The sequence below is a fragment of the Eublepharis macularius genome, chromosome 6 (assembly GCF_028583425.1).
Source record: "Eublepharis macularius isolate TG4126 chromosome 6, MPM_Emac_v1.0, whole genome shotgun sequence".
NCBI lineage: Eukaryota > Metazoa > Chordata > Lepidosauria > Squamata > Eublepharidae > Eublepharis > Eublepharis macularius.
This window is the reverse complement of record NC_072795.1, coordinates 107,217,414-107,236,202: the sequence shown is the minus strand read 5'-3', so window position 1 is coordinate 107,236,202 and position 18,789 is coordinate 107,217,414. Positions and strand designations below refer to the sequence as shown.

The 18,789-nt window shown below is 40.8% G+C and overlaps 1 protein-coding gene across 2 annotated transcripts in view; it reads left to right on the top strand.

The window, feature by feature from the left end:
* Positions 1 to 18,789, top strand: part of PCDH15 (protocadherin related 15) — a 521,765-nt gene that overhangs the window by 306,074 nt on the left and 196,902 nt on the right. For both annotated transcript variants that reach the window (XM_054983659.1, XM_054983658.1), the window contains 2 exons: positions 6,452 to 6,531; positions 10,914 to 11,007. In XM_054983659.1, coding sequence (XP_054839634.1) covers positions 6,452 to 6,531; positions 10,914 to 11,007 — 174 coding nt within the window. The remainder of the gene's footprint in view (positions 1 to 6,451; positions 6,532 to 10,913; positions 11,008 to 18,789) is intronic.

Here is an 18,789-nt window from a genome sequence, read left to right as displayed (position 1 = left end):
TTATAAAGGGGAGAGAGAAGTAACTTTAACATTGATGGGGAAATTTAGTAATTAATTAATCTAAGGTAACACTATTATTAAGAAGATTGTATTAAAAATAGATAGGTTAAACAGTTAGGAATAGAATGGATATATTAGAGAATCTGAGGGCCTCGCTACACGAGACGAACGGCACACGAAAGGAGCAAGTAAACACGAGAACGGACTTACAGACTATACACGTGCCAGCGCTGCCACACTGCAGTTGATCCAGTGCGTGGTTTTGCACTTGTTTTTTTTTTGAGGTCTTCCAAGACGCGGAAGTAGTATCCTTGCAACACGCAGAAGCAGCCTCTCCGTACAGCGCATGCCTCGTACGTGCCTTGATAATGTATGAAAGAGACAGTTCTTTCAATTGGTCACTAGGTGGAGCTCTTGGGGAAAAAACATTTCAGTGACTGCAATAGTTGTTCGGAATATGCTATCCTGTCCCGGCCTAAAGACTAATAATAAAAATTTTTACTTCATGTCCACCGCATGCTGTAGGCGGGAAAAAATGCATATGCTTCTTTCACTTCACTCTTGTTGTTGCCCCCTCCCTTGCCCACAGATCAGCTGGCCCGCAGGTGAGCGGGGGCTGCCATGGAGCACAGTCGTCCCCCCCGCCCTGCAGGAGGGTAGAGAGAAGGCCAGAACTGAGCCGCAAAGGGCATGTTGCCCGCCGCCCTCCCAAGCCCTGCTCGAGCTTGGAGCGAAGGCTGGGCCATGTGGCGCCTCCCAAAGCTCCAGGCAAGTGGGGAAGGAGAAGGAGGGCGATCAGCCCTCTGCCCCCCACAGCCCTGCTTGAGCTGGGCGCAGAGAGAGAAGGCTGAGCCGCCCGCCCGCCGCTCTCCACAGCCCCAGCCGAGTTGGCAAGGAGAAGGACGGCGAGCAGCCCGCCGCTCTCCGCAGCCCCAGCCGAGTTGGGAAGGAGAAGGAAAGCGAGCCACCTGCCGTCCTCCCAAGCCCTGCTTGAGCTGGGCGCAGAGAGAGAAGGCTGAGCTGCCCGCCCGCCACTCTCCGCAGCCCCAGCCGAGTTGGCAAGGAGAAGGACGGCGAGCAGCCTGCCGCTCTCCACAGCCCCAGCCGAGTTGGCAAGGAGAAGGACGGCGAGCCACCTGCCGTCCTCCCAAGCCCTGCTTGAGCTGGGCGCAGAGAGAGTAGGCTGAGCTGCCCGCCCGCCACTCTCCGCAGCCCCAGCCGAGTTGGCAAGGAGAAGGACGGCGAGCCACCTGCCGTCCTCCCAAGCCCTGCTTGAGCTGGGCGCAGAGAGAGAAGGCTGAGCCGCCCACCCGCCGCTCTCCGCAGAGTAACAGATCATGAGACACACAATAAACAAGAGGTGAGCAAGAGCGCCCTCTTGCAGAGAAGTGATTATTAGGCGGGAAGCGAAAGCAGACTATCTACACTGCCGACTTACTGATGAAGACGCTGTACACTCGCTTTTATGACTACACTACAAAGCGGGAGTAAGTAGACACGTGTCCTGCCGAATACACGTGCTCCTTTCTTATTGTTATACACGTGAAAATATGATTCCTGCCACTTGCTCCTTCCCGTGCCGTTCGTCTCGTGTAGCGAGGCCCTGAGATACAGAATAATTTGAACATGCTTAGAATAAGGGATACAATATATATAAGATTTAGAAGAATATAGTTAAAAATAATTTAAACGATAAGATGGGTTAAGGGTTGGAAAGCTGTTGGAAGTCAATAAGGAGGGGGGAAGGGTGGGGGTTGTTATAATTTAGGTAATATGGGGAATTTATGTAAAATTTATGTACTCACCAATAATTTTTTTTTAAAAAAATTTTTTTAAATGGATCTATATCTATATCTAATCCATATCTATTAAAATACAAATACATAAACATAAAAACATAGATGGAAAAGAGGGTCACTGAGAGAATGCCAAATAAAATAGAGGAGGAGTCTTCGCCCACTGGGGGAAGACTGATAGAAAGGGAGAAACAAATCTCCCTGTGGAGCAAATTCTGTTGTTTTGGTACCACAAGTGACAGCACCCATTCAGGGGTTGCCCCCTGTCAAACCTCAGATGATGAACGTACCTGTTCTGCTCTATGTGAGCGTTTCTTATATAAGGCACAGGTCTGTTCCTCCTGCTTTCAGTTCCAGTAGACAGAGGGAGAGGCAGGAGCTGTTGCTGGGATTTGGAGTGAATGAGAGTGGATTTGGGAGCTTTTGGCTGGATTTGCTGCTGCTGCTTCAAAAGAGACTGAAAAGCCTCTCTCTTATTTTCTGCTCTTGTCCTTGCTGGGAAGGATGTTGGGTGAGAGTGCCTTTTCCCCTCCACCCCACCCCAGTCTCAGGGCATTACCTGACTCTGGGGCCTAGCTAGACAGAGGCCACCCCACGAGCCCATGGCACCTGAGGGGACAGAAAGGAGGTAGTCTCCCAGTCAGCATATTGCAATCTTCACCAAACTTGGAGGGTGGCTGGAGGAGAGCCTGCTGAAGTCTCCCTGAAAGTTTGGCATCTCTGGGTATGAAGAGGGCTGTTGTAGGGCCCCAGGATCTGACGAATCATGAACCTAATGAATGGTTTCATGAAACAGGACAATTTCGTGAAAGTTTGTGGTTCGTGGAATGTGATGAACCACAAAACCCAGGGTTCTTCCCCCCCCCCCATTTTGTGCCCATTTCTAGTGACAACCCAGCACAAATATCTAGCCATTCTTCTATTATTCCCACAAGCACATGAGGTAGGCTAGCTTGAGAGAGTAACTGGTCTAGGGTCAACTTCATAGCAAACTGTGGATTTGTATTTTGGTCTCCTCTTTCCTAGTCATGGTGGATTTGATTTAAATTGATTTAAATCACTAGTCAGTAAGACTCAGTTTAAATCATACATAACAGCTCATTCTTGCTGGTTGTTACAAGCTTAGTATATGTAACTCAGATGAAGATTTCATTTTTAGAACAATAACTTCTAAGGTCAGTTTTACAGTTATATCGGAAAACTAATGATTGTTGGTTATATACCATTTGAAACAGATAATTATGAAACCATTGCGAGGTGAACTATCTCCAGTTTAATAGGTTAATCATTCAAATTTAGACAACTTCTCTGCTGTACTTTATTGGAAGGAGAAAAATAATCCTTAACAATTACAGTAGCCATTTAAATTGTTTTATTTCGCTAAAACAAAAACATTATATAGCATATGTATTCTGGTATTTGCTTAAGCATCCATGTTTGTTAACTAATGTGATTAAACAAAAATATTCCCAAACTGGGTCTCTTTTACAACCTGCTGTCATTAAAAGTTTGCTCTTCAAGAGAGAGAATAACATGATAAATCTCAGGATACACTCACAAAAATCTCAATACTTCTGGACAGGGCTTTTTTTCAGCAGGAACATGGTGGAACGGAGTTCCGGAACCTCTTGAAAATGGTCACATGGCTGGTGGCTCCACCCCCTGATCTCCAGACAGAGGGGAGTTTAGATTGCCCTCCGTGCTGCTCGGCGGCACAGAGGGCAATCTAAACGCCCCTCTGCCTGGAGATCAGGGGGTGGAGCCACCAGCCATGTGACCATTTTCTCCGAGGGCAACCCACTGAGTTCCACCACCTCTTTTAAAGCCCTGCTTCTGGAGTATTCTACTCCAAAAAATGCAGCCATTTGCACTGCTTGCTCCTCCCTCTTCACTCTTGGCTCTTAACATCTTCTCCTTATCCAGATCTATTCCACCCCCAACGATCTTCTATTCATTGAAATTCTTGAAATTTAGCACTTAAGAGGTAAGGAGTTGATTCTGTGTACATAGATTTGCAGATAGGACTGAGGTCTCTTTCTCAACTCTATATGCTTATTTAAAAAACATTTTTGCTGTTAAGGAGATTCATGTTATCTCTGCAGACACCAATTCAGTTTTGAGAACTGCAAAACCAAGCATCTGTGATGATATCTTCTAGACAGAAAAAAGCTTGACATTGAGGCCCTAGTGAATGAATTAATGGAATCAATTATCATTTTTCTTTACACATTGCAGGAATACATAGTCTCAGACTACATAATTAAAAATTAGTCCTCATTTCATGATGAAAAATCTATAATGTATCTTAAATAGAAAACTATCTTTAGATAGATTTTTTCCTCAAAAAGCATTTTATCAAACAAAATGCAATTTAAAATTTTAAAATCCAATTTAAATGGGAAAAATCTGATTAAAAAATTAAATAAAATTATTGATTTTTATCCACCATGGTCCTGGTATGAAGTCTAGCTCACTACGTCATGCTGAACCTTTCAGTATGCAAAATCAAAAAGAGTCCAGTAGCACCTATAAGACTAACCAACTTTATTGTAGCATAAGCTTTTGAGAATCACAGTTCCCTTCGTCAGATGCAAGAATACAGAATAAAGAATACAGAACATAGTCACAGTGTACACCGAGTTGCTTCTTAGCTGTAATTTACAAAATGGGATTCCCATGTAATGATTATTGCAGGACTTTGTCCTCGTGGTTCTTGTTTCAGGACTTGGAAGTACTTTTTCAGTTGTCCTTAGCATGGTGGTGCAAATGTGTAGAATGCTTTCAGGTATGCTAATTGCTACTGCTTAGGGATTAGGGATGCCACAGATTTCTCAGCAAACCTGTCTGGCAGACTAATATATTTTGTTCAACGATGAGTTTCAGGGATATGTTTGGATTGCACTGCAATCTGACTGCTTGAGATCGGGAGAAGTGAAGGGAAATCAACCCTTCTGATCACCCTCACCCCATCCCCAACTTGTTGCATCTCAGCAAATCTAGGAGGCAGCAAAGTTTCCAAAGTTTCCAATCTGGGACACCAGAAGAACCCAAGTTCCAGCAGATGATCTGGGAGTTGGCTCCTGTTATCCTTCCCCCAAATAAACTTTGCTGGGTACAGAGCAAAATTTCTCCATTAGGAGATGAGAAGCCAACTCCTGGCTTATCTTTCATCTGCTGAAAGTCAGCTTCTGAGGGCTGCAAATAGCCTGTGAATGCACACAAACAGGTTGTGAACAGCTGAACAGTCCATTAATTAATTGGCTGCCTGATCACTACTGGCAAATGGGAATTGAGTTGAACTGACAGGTGCTCTCCCTTTCTTGGCAGGAAAATATTTAATGAGTCATGGTTATCCACATCACAACATCACTTTCTCAAAGGTGCTAAAAATTTAACCTTGATTTCATAAATTCATCAATTGCCATACCTCTGAATCAGGCACATGGAAAGCCTGTGCTTGGACAAGCCCTAGGTTATTGAACTGATACGAATGGCTTGCTATTGCATCATACCCAGTAATGAATATTTTCTGACATCTGTAGATCATACTGCACAAGCAATCATTTGTAGTCCATGTAATCCATATTCTGTTCAGCAGAAAAAAGAGCAAAAGCAAGATGCAAGTTTAGCTAGCAAACAGGAATTGTTGTGTTCAGTTCTAGTGCAGGCATATAAATGAGAGGCACACGCAGGATGTACTAGACTCTAGTATCATAGAAAGAAGTAGCATAGCATGTCTTGATAGTCATCTGCAACCTGCCTGTCACTTTAGTTACTCTACTTAAACCCTTGAGTTGGATACATTTGAAATTTTGTAAAATTTGGAATTGGATCCAATTTGAAATTGGATGTGTGGAAGTTTAGGTAGGCAGTAACCTTATTTTATTTAACTATAGAGCTGAGATGGTCACGTTTGAACTACACTAAAAAGTACTAGGGAGGGACACAATATAGACAAGGTTAAGTATTTTCTCCTTTTTTATTCCAAACGAAGAGATATAAGCACATACTTAATGCTTCCACTGAAATGAGTGAGATTTATATGTACTTAAATTTGGTTGAATTGATCCCCATGTTTAAAAAAATAACTTTCCTCCAAATGTTTCCAGGTAGTGTGATCTCATTTAATTAATTATTTTTTCCAATAACCTCTTCATTTTTTTTAAAGTATATTATTTTCAGATATGATTTTTAGACTGTATATATTAAGAAGCATCCAAAATGAGTGCAAGATTTAAACACTGCTATCATGTTTATTTTAAGGTATACAGTTATAAATAATGCCTATTGAGTAAATGTGAAAAATAAGCTGGAGAATTTACTGCCTGCTGAAAGCCTCTTTATTACCGCATGTTCTGTCAGTCATTGTTGATTAAAGCTTAAGTATGCAAATATTCTAATTTCCTGAAATTCCAATAAGCAATTATCATGCTTATGAGAGCAAACTCCCCATGCAGCCAAACATAGGTGTTCTCTAGAGGGTTCAAAACATATACTATCAACTGATCTAGAGTCAAAGCTGTCACATCTTTAATTGTTATGAATAAACTGATTAGCATTTGAAATGTGCTGTCCATTACTATAGATTTTTTTCATCATGATAATAAAAAGAGAGGCTGTAGAGCATGACACTGGTTTGTGTTGTTCTTCTGAAGGCAACTGATCGAGAAGGCGACCCTATATTATACGTTATCCAGAATGGAGATCCTCAGCAAGTATTTAACCTTTCTCGAACGTAAGTAGTACAGCACATATGACTGTATTTCTGACTTTCAATTGAATATGCAGATAGTGTGCAAATAATGCACTTTCTAATCAGAGGCATTCAGCTGTTTGTAGTTGAGCTTTCAAGCAGTAATGGGATCTCTGTGAATGGTGTGCTGAACTTCAAAATGGTACACTAAAGACTATTTATTTATTTTAAATATTTGACGAGGTAAAACTCACTGAGATAAAAACTTCCATTATAAGAGTGACTTGGGATTAATTAGAAGCCTTTAGACATGCCAGCTTTCTACTAATGACATTGACTTTTTTTTTAACTTACAATTCTTTGACCTGAAAATAAAATGTTTTCCCCTTTTCATTAAAGGAAGACCTTTTAGGGACATTGTTTGAATTCAACAGCAGACATTCCAGGTATTACAAAACGAGAAAGCTTTTAGCTTTATCCTAAATTGATGCCACCTTAATTAGTATAAAGAAAAGTCAACGAACATTGAAAGCATATGTCTCAGAAATAGTGGACACTTTCTTTCCTTTAAGAAGCTGTCATTTGCGAAGCTATTATTTGCCTGAATATTAATTATCATAAAGAGAGAAGGAAGGATAAATTGAGGGGATTTTTAAAGAAATTGGGACACGAATAGTGAAACTTATCATTATGGCAAGTATTTCTTGACAGGCAAATATTTGAGTTGTAGCTATCCCGTCGCAACATCGTCAGGCCAAGTCAGTTCGGTGATCAGGTCACCTCTGGTCATGGCAGCTGAACACAGTATGTTCAGCCGTCAAACACATTCAACATGAAATTTGCAGCATTCCTAATCACATTGTGAGGAGGTAAGAAGGACCCATGTTCTATTTTGGCCAATCCTGGCATGATGTATCTATGTCAGATTTGTTTATTTAGGATGTTTGTATGCTAACTCTCCAGAGACCTGCTCAAGGCAGCTTACCATATTCATAATGGTTATGCTTGTTCTTTTCATACATTTATTGTTATATTGTTTTTAAACAATATAACAATAAATGTATGAAAAGAACAAGCATAACCATTATGAATATTAAATAATAAAGCAGACATAAATAATATTCTGCTGTCTGAAACAGTATTCATCAAACAATTATCCGGTGATCTGGACAGTACCAGAGGAGATGTATGCCAGCTCCAAGCCCCTTAGGGCTTTGAAGCATTCTGAATTATGCGCAAACACAAATGGGTAGCCACACAAATGGATCTTGGGCAACTAATTACAGCTTTTCACTTTACTTCAAAGCTTCCTATGACTGCAGCAGACAAGGATGATTGTGAAAACTGATGTACTGGAATAGGGAAAGCCATAGTGCATGCAGCTCCACAGAGAGAGATTTGCTAGTCAACCATACAATTGTTGACTACTTAGCTGCACAGAGAAAGGATATCTTTCATTTATTGTGTGTAAGCCCATCTCCTGAACATTTTGTCATGAATTCAGATTGTTAGTGTGCCTGTCCGATGCAAATAGGTACATTTCTTACATTACTTATAGAGCCAAGTTAGGTAAGCTGTAAGGAAAATGCAGAGTTTACTCACAGTGGTGTAATAAAGAGGTCCCTGTCTTGACAATTCTGAACTTTCACATCAGCAGAAGTTAATGAAAAAAAAAAACACACTTGCCTTGTAATTCTTTTTCTGTGAAAATGGTTTGGGTTATTCCCAGTAGTTAGAACTTTAAAAAAACCAAACACTGCAAACAAAATACAAAGTACTTGTCCAGATTTCCTGCAGAGTAAAAACTGAGATGCTTCTTTTTTGTTTTTTAATCTATCACTTTTTGCTTTGCTTTGCTTTATGTAACACAACTCCTGTTAGTCCATTTATGAATTTTTAGAATGGCCAGTAGATTTAATGTTGTGCAATAGGATGGTGTCTATGTAGTAAATAGCAATCATTCTTTAGCAATGCAAAATCTTGTGGGTAGTAGTAAGATTTAATTGTATATGGCCAAAGGCCATCACAATACAGAGTTAAGAACAGTAAAAGTAGGAATTTATCATACAAGCATAAAATACAGTTATTAAAATAACAAAAATAAAATACAATTAAAATAGAACCTTAATAAATCAGACCAGTATTAAAATGCATTACAATTATAAGCATCTGAGATGAGACCAGATAGTTATAAAGAAAGTTAATTTTCTGAAGAGACAATCTTGGCCCTAATCTTTTTTGCAGCTAAGGCAAACAAAGATACTCTGCTAGTGACAAGTGAATCAGTATCAGATAACAAAAAAACTAATTTGTCAATATCAGAGGTAAAATTGTGCCCCACTAACAACTTAGCAAGAAATTTAGCTCTAGCCTCTGCATACATAGGACAGAATAAAGTGTAATGTAGGAGATCCTCAGGAACTGAGGCACCGCATATACAAAGACGGAGAGCCATTGGGGAAGTGCAGGGAGGTAAATGATTTTCTGAGATTTTGAGATGTGATGTTCACTAAATAAGGAGATCTAACATGGTCTCTTTTGATCAATTTAAACCAAGGAGAGGATCTGGATTGAGAAATTGTAAGACTGTCCAAAAGAGCATCACATCTGTAGACCCAATTTTGTAAGAGCCATTATTTAAAACCCCCAGCAAATCATCTGGAATGGAATAATGAACAAGGATGTTATTGTAGCAGACTGCCCAGGGTAAAAGCAACCCTTGAATAAAGCAACTTAAGCGGGGAACTCCCGAAACATATCTGTCCAAAGTCCATGAAGAGGACACATGGACTTTGTATGTATGAATCAGCTATAAGTCCTGCAGGGATCAATATGTTTTAAGTCGATGGCTGAGCTTCAAGTGTTTTCTTTATAATGACTGTTTCTACACAGTAAAGCCAAATATCAATACTCCAACACATTCTAATGTGACCCAGAAACAGAATTCAGTACAGGGCGATAGTGGCTGGCATGCTTCTCAAGAGCTCCCACTGTTGTAGCAAAATAAAACAAATGTCCAGCAGCACTTTAAAAGCTAACAACATTTATTTCAATATGAGCTTTCATGAGCCATAGCTCACTTCTTCAGAAACAAACCCAGGAATCAAAGCCTGCAGGCCTAAATGCTAACTTTTCCACATATACACTCAGGCAATACTGTTACAGGACCTAATAATATCAGCTGCATCATCCTGGGCGCGTCCATTTGCACATCATCCAATTATGGGATCATATGCTGATAATGCCATTTTGCTGTCTACATTGGACAAATTTATCGGTCTCTGTGTGAGAGAATCAATATACACAAATCAAAATAAGCAATCACAGCATACCAAAACCTGTGGGGAGGCATTTTAATCACTAGGGACATACTATTACAAAAATGGGAAGTCACCATTCTACACAAAGAACTTCAAAGGGCATATGCAACATAGAAGTGCTGAATTAGAACTCATAAAGAAATTAAACACTACATGTCAACCTGCCCTAAATAGAGAGTTGGATTTCCTTACTCACCATCTCTAATACCTCTGCAGGACCTACTAATTAGAAATTTTAATTGGCTGTTACTAACATGTTTTATCGGACTATTACCTTATATCAATATCAGTTAATTTTTACTTAAACTATTTATCTTACTTCATCACCTTCCTTTTCTGTTCAAATTTCTGACCTCTCTCACCATCCATTCTGTGTAACTGCTAATTCTGTTGGTTTATGGCAGTATTTGCACCTAACCTTTCTACCTTGGATCTTTCCTTTTCTCCTTATATTAAAAATTTACACTTAAAAGATTCATGGTGAAATTCACACCAAACCTGTTTGCTTTGGCTTCTCACTCCACTCATAATCCCCATAAGAAAAATTCCCAGGATGTTTTTCCCTTCACATTCCTGAAGGTGTGTGACACACAAAAACTTGTATTGAAACAAACTAGATGGGCTTTTGAATAGCTATCCATTACTATCAGAATATTATATATATAAAAGGAAACTTTGAATGTGAATCTCTTAATTTTCTATAATCATTGAGTCTCCTGGTTTATTGTAGCCATTGAAACCACTCCAGTCCAGGTCCAGAAGTTCAATGATCTCTTTTGGTTTAAAGCAGCTTTGCTGCTTGTTCGAATGAATGACTTTTATTCATGCTGTGACCCCTGTCAGATGATCTTGTGATATAAAGACAGCCTCAATCAACCATATACGTATGCAGTTATGAAGCAATAGAAACAACCTATAACTTTTTTACAAATGTTTGTTCAATTAAAAAAGAAACATTGAAAGTCAATTTTAAATACTAAAACAGGCATATTTGTTAAGAAGGGGATATTCATTTCTACAAATAACAATAAGTGGCATAAATACCCTTGTTAATTTATAGTAGCCGTATTTTGATGTAACATACATTTTTTGTTCTATCACTAGATCGGGGCTGCTAGCCTTAGGAAAACCTTTAGACAGAGAAAGCACTGATCGCTACATTTTGATTGTTACAGCCTCAGATGGCCGACCAGATGGGGTAAGTTTCTTGTGAAAATGTTAGAGCATGTTTGGTTTTTTGAGGCCATGAAAATAGGGAGCTAAGAGCAGTGCAGCCGCCTTACCTTTGATGTGACTCTTACATTAATCCTTCTATAACTAACATCAATTCTGTTTTATGTCAGAAAAGTTTTGTGCAGATGGTTCCACTTGACAACTTAGGAACTACAAGTGAAATGATTTGTGTCACATCTGCTGACCTCTCATTGTTTTGTTATGGCCAAAACACACACTTCACACTGTGAGTGGTTTCCCACGGGGTGTATCTTATGACCGTTCCAACTCACTGGGACCAGTGACTTGCTCAACCTCTCACACATCATTTTTGAAAGTTCTCATTTGCCCTGTGTGAAGCCGTATCTTGAGATGTTTCCTTGCCCTGGAAAATCTTTTTTTGTTTTCTTTTGTTTACCGAATCTCTATTGAGCATTTTCACATGGTAAGATACGAAGTTGATTCATTTTTTGAAAACACCAGGGAAATCATGAAAAAGTTATAAATCAAGTTAGCCCTGAGAATCTTAGGAGATTTTGCTTTGTTGGCACATTGACAATGTAATGCTCTAGCAGTGATAGGAAGGTGATCTTTCCTAATACTTTCTGGTAATCTTTCATTTATTGCCTAATTTTATGCTTCCCATAAAAGTTGTTTGCTTGTTCTATGGCTCCTTGGCTGTAGACCTTCTTTAGAACATAGACTGTCATTTCATCTGAGATTTGAGAAGACTTTATACTGCTAATATTAAACAACCAGAACTAAAGAAATTGTGAACCATGAGTTGCAAACATTAACAGAATGATCCAAATTTAGTTAACAAGAGTATATGAGGAGGCATTCTCAAGATGTTATGACTGGTCCGAACTGGCAGCCCTGGGCATTATTCTGCTTTGCAAAATGTAGGGATACTGTGATGTTTCGTTATCTCTGTGTAAGATGGCCTGTGGAGTGAAGCAGGGATGAAGAAAGTTTGTATAATAGCATTGCCTCATTTACTGAGTATTCCTATACTTTGCCAGTGATATGAAGAGACAGGCTACAGGTTTCGGTAGCACCTCTGTGCTTGCTGTTATATTTGGATCTGCCCTCAAATAAAGAGCCCCACGACTTGGGAAATTCCGTTGGAGACTCAGAGATGGTTCCAGTTAGGAATGTAGATTTTCTCTGTACTTGAAGAGAGGTAGCTGAATATGTGTGATTATTTAATTGTGTTAATTAAATAATCCAATTTACAGGATTGGGTTGGATCCTATAGCTTTTCTGCTGGCACAAGAGAAAGGAGGGCCAATATTACCCAATTCCTTTACTCCCTTCAGCCTCTTTGGATCTTTGTTCCAGTGAAGCCATGATCTTCAGGATGATCTTTTCAGGGGTCAAAGTGGCACTTCCTCCCTCTTGTATAAGTGGCAAATCAGGTAGGATCCAATCCAACATGATAAAGGAGATGTGAATCAATATGATTTCTCCATCCATGGTATAATGGCCCATTCATATTGAAGTCATCAGATGATGAGTACATATGTCTGAAGAAGTGCAAAGCTCAGACTGACTAATGGTAGATTATTTTAGCTAAACTTTTTGATGACCTCTGTGAAATGTTCTGTTCTTTGATAACTTCATGGCGCAGAGTGAGGATCTTTGCAGACTCAGCCACTTTGATCAATGTTTTGCACTCTTCTGTCACAGAGCTCATGTATCATTCTGATGTAACATTTTTCTTCTGTGAATATATATATATATATATATATATATATATATATATATATATATATATATATATATATATATATATATATATATATATATATATATATATCCATGAAGATTGAACTAGATCTCACACTGCTCTACAAAGTTAATGTAGACTTTGCTTCTTGATTCTTCTGTGGAAAGTAATGAGAATTGATCTGAAGATAGACATCTAATGCATGTGTTCTTCTGTTTAAAGCTTTTTCAGGCCTTCTCTATCTGGTTCACAATAAGTTTTTCTCTAACAAATTATTATCTCAGGAAGAAAATGTGCCCGATATACTTCCATATACTTAGCCTTAAGTCTGTATCTTTATTACCTATTAAAACAGAATGTTTGGTGAACAGAAAAGTTACATGATAATATTTAAGACAACCAGATGCATTTATAAGTGCCTCAGCAAGTTTGTAATGAGCTGCAAAATAGGAACTCCTGCTTCACTAGCTTCCAACTGGCTAGTTAACTGTCACTGTGGTTACACCTCTTCACTGGAAAGGTCACATTTGCATCTTTGTTTCTAATTACCACACTCTATATTCAGCATCTACCTACAATAAATTTAAAAAGAGTTTAGCTTTCCATTAGAAGAGTACTGGATCAAAGTGTGTATTACACAACTCAAGATCGTCCCTTCCCAGGAGAACACCATTTTAGGTCTTCTAATGTACACCTTTTCCTGTTAAGTTCCATTTGCTTGCTCAATGGCATGGATATGAATGGGCAAGAATTAAATGGGCAGTTTTTGAAGTACAGTTATGGCACTACTCCAGCTCTGGTCATTGGACAGCTAGTGGCTCTGGAAAGAAATGTGCCTCCCTGCTAGGAATGCCACAAATGGCATTGTTTGGCAAATGAACTTACATTGTTTGATACTCATGATCAGACTGTGAACTGATCACAGATGTGTTCAGGTTGCATTGAGCAACTTGAAGAGCTGCCAAACAAGTTTACAGCTGCCTGTTGGTTAGAAGTTGATTCACAGATGATTGGGAGATCTTTTGAGAGTTGGTTCTTATTCAGCACCAATAACATCAGCAAAATAACATCACAATGAAGTTGCAACAGGGAGCTCTTCTTTTTGCTCTAAGGTGAGTGGGGGGAGAAGCAATGCTTTTGATCTCTGCCTTGCAGATGGGAGAGTAGAAACAACTCACTTCTCTCCTTTTCTCTGCAGCCCAAGCAGACAGCTTGGGGTAGGGAAAAGTGAAGAGAAATCAACTGGGCTTCTAATCTCTCCTTACACACACAAATTTGCTGCATCTTAGCAAATCTGGGAAGAAGCAATATTTCCAGGATGGGACATCAGAAGAACTTGATTTCTAGTTGATCAGCTAGGAGTGGGCTTCTGATTCTACCCCCTAAAACCTTCGCTGGGTACTGAGCAAAATTTCCTCATCAGCTGGTCAGAAGTTAAGACCCAGCTGATCCCTTCTGATGGCTACAAGTAGTCTTTTTTCTGTGGATACACATGAACAGTTTGCTAACAGCTAGACAAACTGTTGATTAATTGGCTGCCTCATCAACACTAGCAAATGAGTAGTGAGTCAAACTGTCAGGGTCAGGTGTCTGAGCATTCCAAATCCCCACCCATACAGAAAGGTGAACTTAGGCAGTTTGTTTGTTGGGATATGTATACCTCATTCTTTTCCTCAATGGGCACCCCAAACAGTTTACAGCTGTTATGACCCCCTCTGATCAGCCCTGTGACTCTGACTTGAAGGGTTCGGAGGAAGAGCCTGAGGAGCCAAGTCCAGGGAACCAGGAGGACCAGTGGGATTAGGGAGGGACTGAGACTGCAGTAGCAGCTGCCAACCATGCTCCTGCAGCACCAGAGGCCACACTGCCAGAGCCTGCCAGGAAGAACTTGTCACCAGCCTTGAAGAGAACCATTAGGCCTCTGCCAGGCAGGACACAAACCTGGGCCTGTAGCCCCTCAGGCCCTCTCCCTCTCGGCAAGAGTGGTGTCAGTGAAAGACTTGGGCTGTGATAGAACAAAGGAGGTGAAGTACCAGACTGGCAGCACACAATCCCAGCCTGGACCCAGAACAAGGATCTGAGAGTAGCACTGCTTCACAGAATCCTTGCCAAGGCACAATTCACTTTTAAGAGTCTCAAAACCTACAAGTAAATGCAGCTGAGTTAGATTATCTCTTAGCCTATTTAGGCTGAGGCTTCATAAGGCTGTATTAGGGGTGTGCACCAAAAAAAAAATCTGAGAAATGCAAATCTAGGTTTCAGGGAAACAAACAAAAATCTGGTTTCTCTGAAATCTAGGGAAGATTCACTAATCTGGTTCGGCAAGATTAGAGAATCCCAAATTTATTTGGCCGTTATTTTCAATGAGGAAACCAATCTGGGAGAATTTGGAGGGTGGGCGTGAGGTCATTTTTCAAGCAAACTCTGCTGAGTTTGCACGGAACCTACTTCTTACTGTCCTTTAAAGATCCCTCCAAATTTCAGGATGATTGGACCCCAGAATCCAATTCTATGAGCCCCTGAACAAAGTGCCCTCAACCACTCTCTTACAGGGAAAAAATCAAAGCCGATTCTTACTGCAGAAACACACTGGGGCAAGGCTCCATGGCCAAGGCACACTGCCAAAATGCAAGCTCAACACACACCAATCCCAACAGAACCAAACTGATTCTCCCCAACCCAAATGCCCCCTGAGCAAGTTGTCCAGCCACTCTCCATTGTTTCCTATGGTGGGAAAGTTTCCAAGCAGGCAGAAACCCACAGGGCCAAGGCTGTCATTGGCCAGAAGCACAGTCCCAAATGCAAGCTCAATCCAGAGAAAGTCTAACCAAGACAAACTGAAGTGAGGGAATGGTATCCCCCAGAACCAAAGCAAAAGCAAGATCCATATCAAACCAGATAATCATGTCAAAACAGAATTTCACCCAAACCATACTGAAGCAAGAGAATGGATGTAATCCCCCTCGAACCAAATTGAAGCAAGGGGACAAACAGCAAACCAGAGAATCATGTCAAGATAAGGAATTCCTCCAGAGCCATACTGAAGCAAGGGATACTTTCAACTTAGCCCAACTGAACCAGTGTCACTCATAAAAGCCAGGCAGACAGACAAGTTCCTGCACAGATTGGCCATTCACTCTCCCCTCTCTGCCTCACTGCACCTCCCTCCTTCCTTGGAAAAAAAATGGGAGAAGCCCAGGAAAGAGTCAAGCTGAGGCTGAATCCACATTTCCTGAATAAACCCAGATTAACCTGGATTTATCTGGTGTCTGGATCTAGTTTCCTGGATCAGATCCAGGATTCTCTGATTTAATTTGGGAAAGCCAGATTTAGCCAGATCAGCAAAAATCCAGCCTTTTCACCGAATCCTCGACCTGAATCACACACCCCTGAGCTGCTTTGTTGGATCAACTGGTTCATTAGGCTCAAGCCCTGTGTTCTAGCTCCAAGCTCCCATCTGTGCTCCCAAGTCTAGCTGGCTAAACTTGCAGCCCTACTCCAAAAGAGCCCAGACCTGGCCAGCCTGCAGAGCACAGAACAACAACCTTCTTCTGCTCTCCTCCTTTTAATCCTCATAACTATCCTGTGAGCTAAGTCAGACTGAGAAAGTGAATGGTACAAGGTCATCCAATGAGCTTTGATGGTAGAGTGGAGATTTGAAGTTGGGTTTCCCTAATTCTAGTCCAACACTTGAAGCACTGTACCACACTGGCCTACATGAGCATTAAGATACAGGTGTAGATGCATATCCAGATGTGCATTTATACACATCATCTTATAAATAGAAACCTACTGCTGGATAAGAGCACATTTATGTATGGCTACAGTGCTTTGCCTTTGAGCTTTGACTACAATTTTTCTTTTCAGTTCCAAGGTAATTTATTATCTGTGTCTCAGACTGCATCTAAATCAATACATTGACTTAACATCAAAGCTAAGACCACTTTATGTGTGAATTTTCTGTTTTAATTTCAGTAGCAGTTTATAATAGTATGATAAATGTTACAAAAATCTCAGACTCATTCAGTTGCTCCATTATTGGGATGTGAATGCTTACACATACATTAAAAAAACCCTTTTCTGTGTTGCATTGCCCTTAGTACAGCTTATGCAACGTCAAGTTTACAGATGCATTGACGCTCCTCCCATTATGAACCAGTTTAGTGTAGTGGTTAAGAGCACAGGACTCTAATCTGGAGAGCCGACTTTGATTCTCCACCCCTCCCCTTGAAGCCAGCTGGGTGACCTTGGGTCAGTCACAGCTTCTAGCTCTCTCAGCCCCACCCACCTCACAGGGTGTTTTGTTGTGGGGATAATAATAACGTACTTTGTAAACTGCTCTGAGTGGGTGTTAAGTCATCCTGAAGGGCGGTATATAAATCGAATGTTGTTGTTGTTATGACTATTCTGAGAGAATTCCAAATCTTCTCATCACTCTATGGGCACAATGAAGACCTACTGTTACCCCGAATAGGAGGTCTCTAATTAGTTGGAATTAGCATTAAGGAGGCAGTGAGAGGGGATAAAACTGGGATTCTCCACCTATATCTTCAGGGATTGTTTCTCAGAGAACTCTCAAATAAACAGGCTAATGCTCAACGTTTTTTTTATTAACAGAGGAATAACAAGCAAGCATACAGAAAACCTCACTCAGCATACACACAGGGCTAACAAAAAAAAACAGTGAGAAAATGGGAAAACAGTGTCTGGGGAAGGGTGACAGTTATCAGTCTTGAAGAGGAGGAGGTCTGTGGAGGAGCAGCAAAATGACCAGCATTTCAAAGTAGAGAAGAGGAGAGGCCCAAACGAGTTTGAGGACAAGTGTTAGGATCCAAAGGCACACATACACACAAACAAACACGGCACATGGCTGGAAAGCCCAGTTATATGGCAAAACGTTCCATGGGGCAAAGCTGACATCTTGCTTGGAGGTATGACAGTAAGCTGGAAGGTATGACAATAAGCTGGAAAAGTTATGACATCTGGGATGGTCTATAGTTGAAAATATTGCTTGATGACCTGGTAAGTACTGGATGGGAAGGCTATCTGACTTGCTGAATAACTTTAGTTAGAGTAAGTGGGTGAGAAGAGGTAGAGGACAGTGTTGACAGGATTATGCAGGGAGTTTCCCAGGAAGCTTCATTATTTGTGCTTCTCTCCAGGGCATGGAGTGTGGGTAGTCAGTCAGCCACCCACCTCTGAATCACATTCTGGTAGCATTCCAGTCCTCCTTCCCAGCTGGCATCCATTTTGGGCCAGGCAGTACATTGGACTTATACATATGGGAAAGGAGTTTATGATATTTCCTCCATAAACTGCCCTCTTAGGGTGCAGAAAGGTTGGACTGCTAACACAACCAAGACCATCACAAGGGGTGGTGTGGATAGGAGAATGCATGCATCTCCACTTGTGTCTTGTTTCTCCTTTTTTGGGATTCAGAGGCAGATAATGAAGCTGGCCTGAGCCAGCGGTCCACACTATATCAGTCTAAAACTGGTAATTGAGTGTGAAGTGTGCTGTTACTACTGAACTCAGTAGAAAACAGCAGAAATGAGAGACTAAAAGAAAATAGGGGAGGTTGACATATGGAAGCAGAGAGAAACCTGAGGAAAGGGGAAAGAGAAAGTGAGCTGGGAGGATCACAGAGGTCAGTGCAGAAGGAACTGTGGTGATCCACAAAGAAAGGAATGATCACTGTAGAGTCAGAAAGACCTGTGGAGAGGGGAGACTGGAAAACAGAAGTAACAGAGATGTAGAAATGGTTGTGGTGGTGCTGACATTTGTGGGGGGAGGGCAGAGAGACAAAGCAGGTTTACAGGGGGAAAGGAGGGAGGGTAGTTCAGACATTGTATAGTGACGTAGGATCACAAAAAAGAGAGGTTGAATATAATGGAGTTCAGAGGGTAGAGGAGGCAGAGAGAGATAATGGGACTGGTTGTATTTAAAAAAGAAAAAGGAGTATGGGAGATAAGAGGAAAATGACGCATGAGAAAAGAACATACTGAATTAAGATTATATTCTTAGGTTTGATTATCAAGA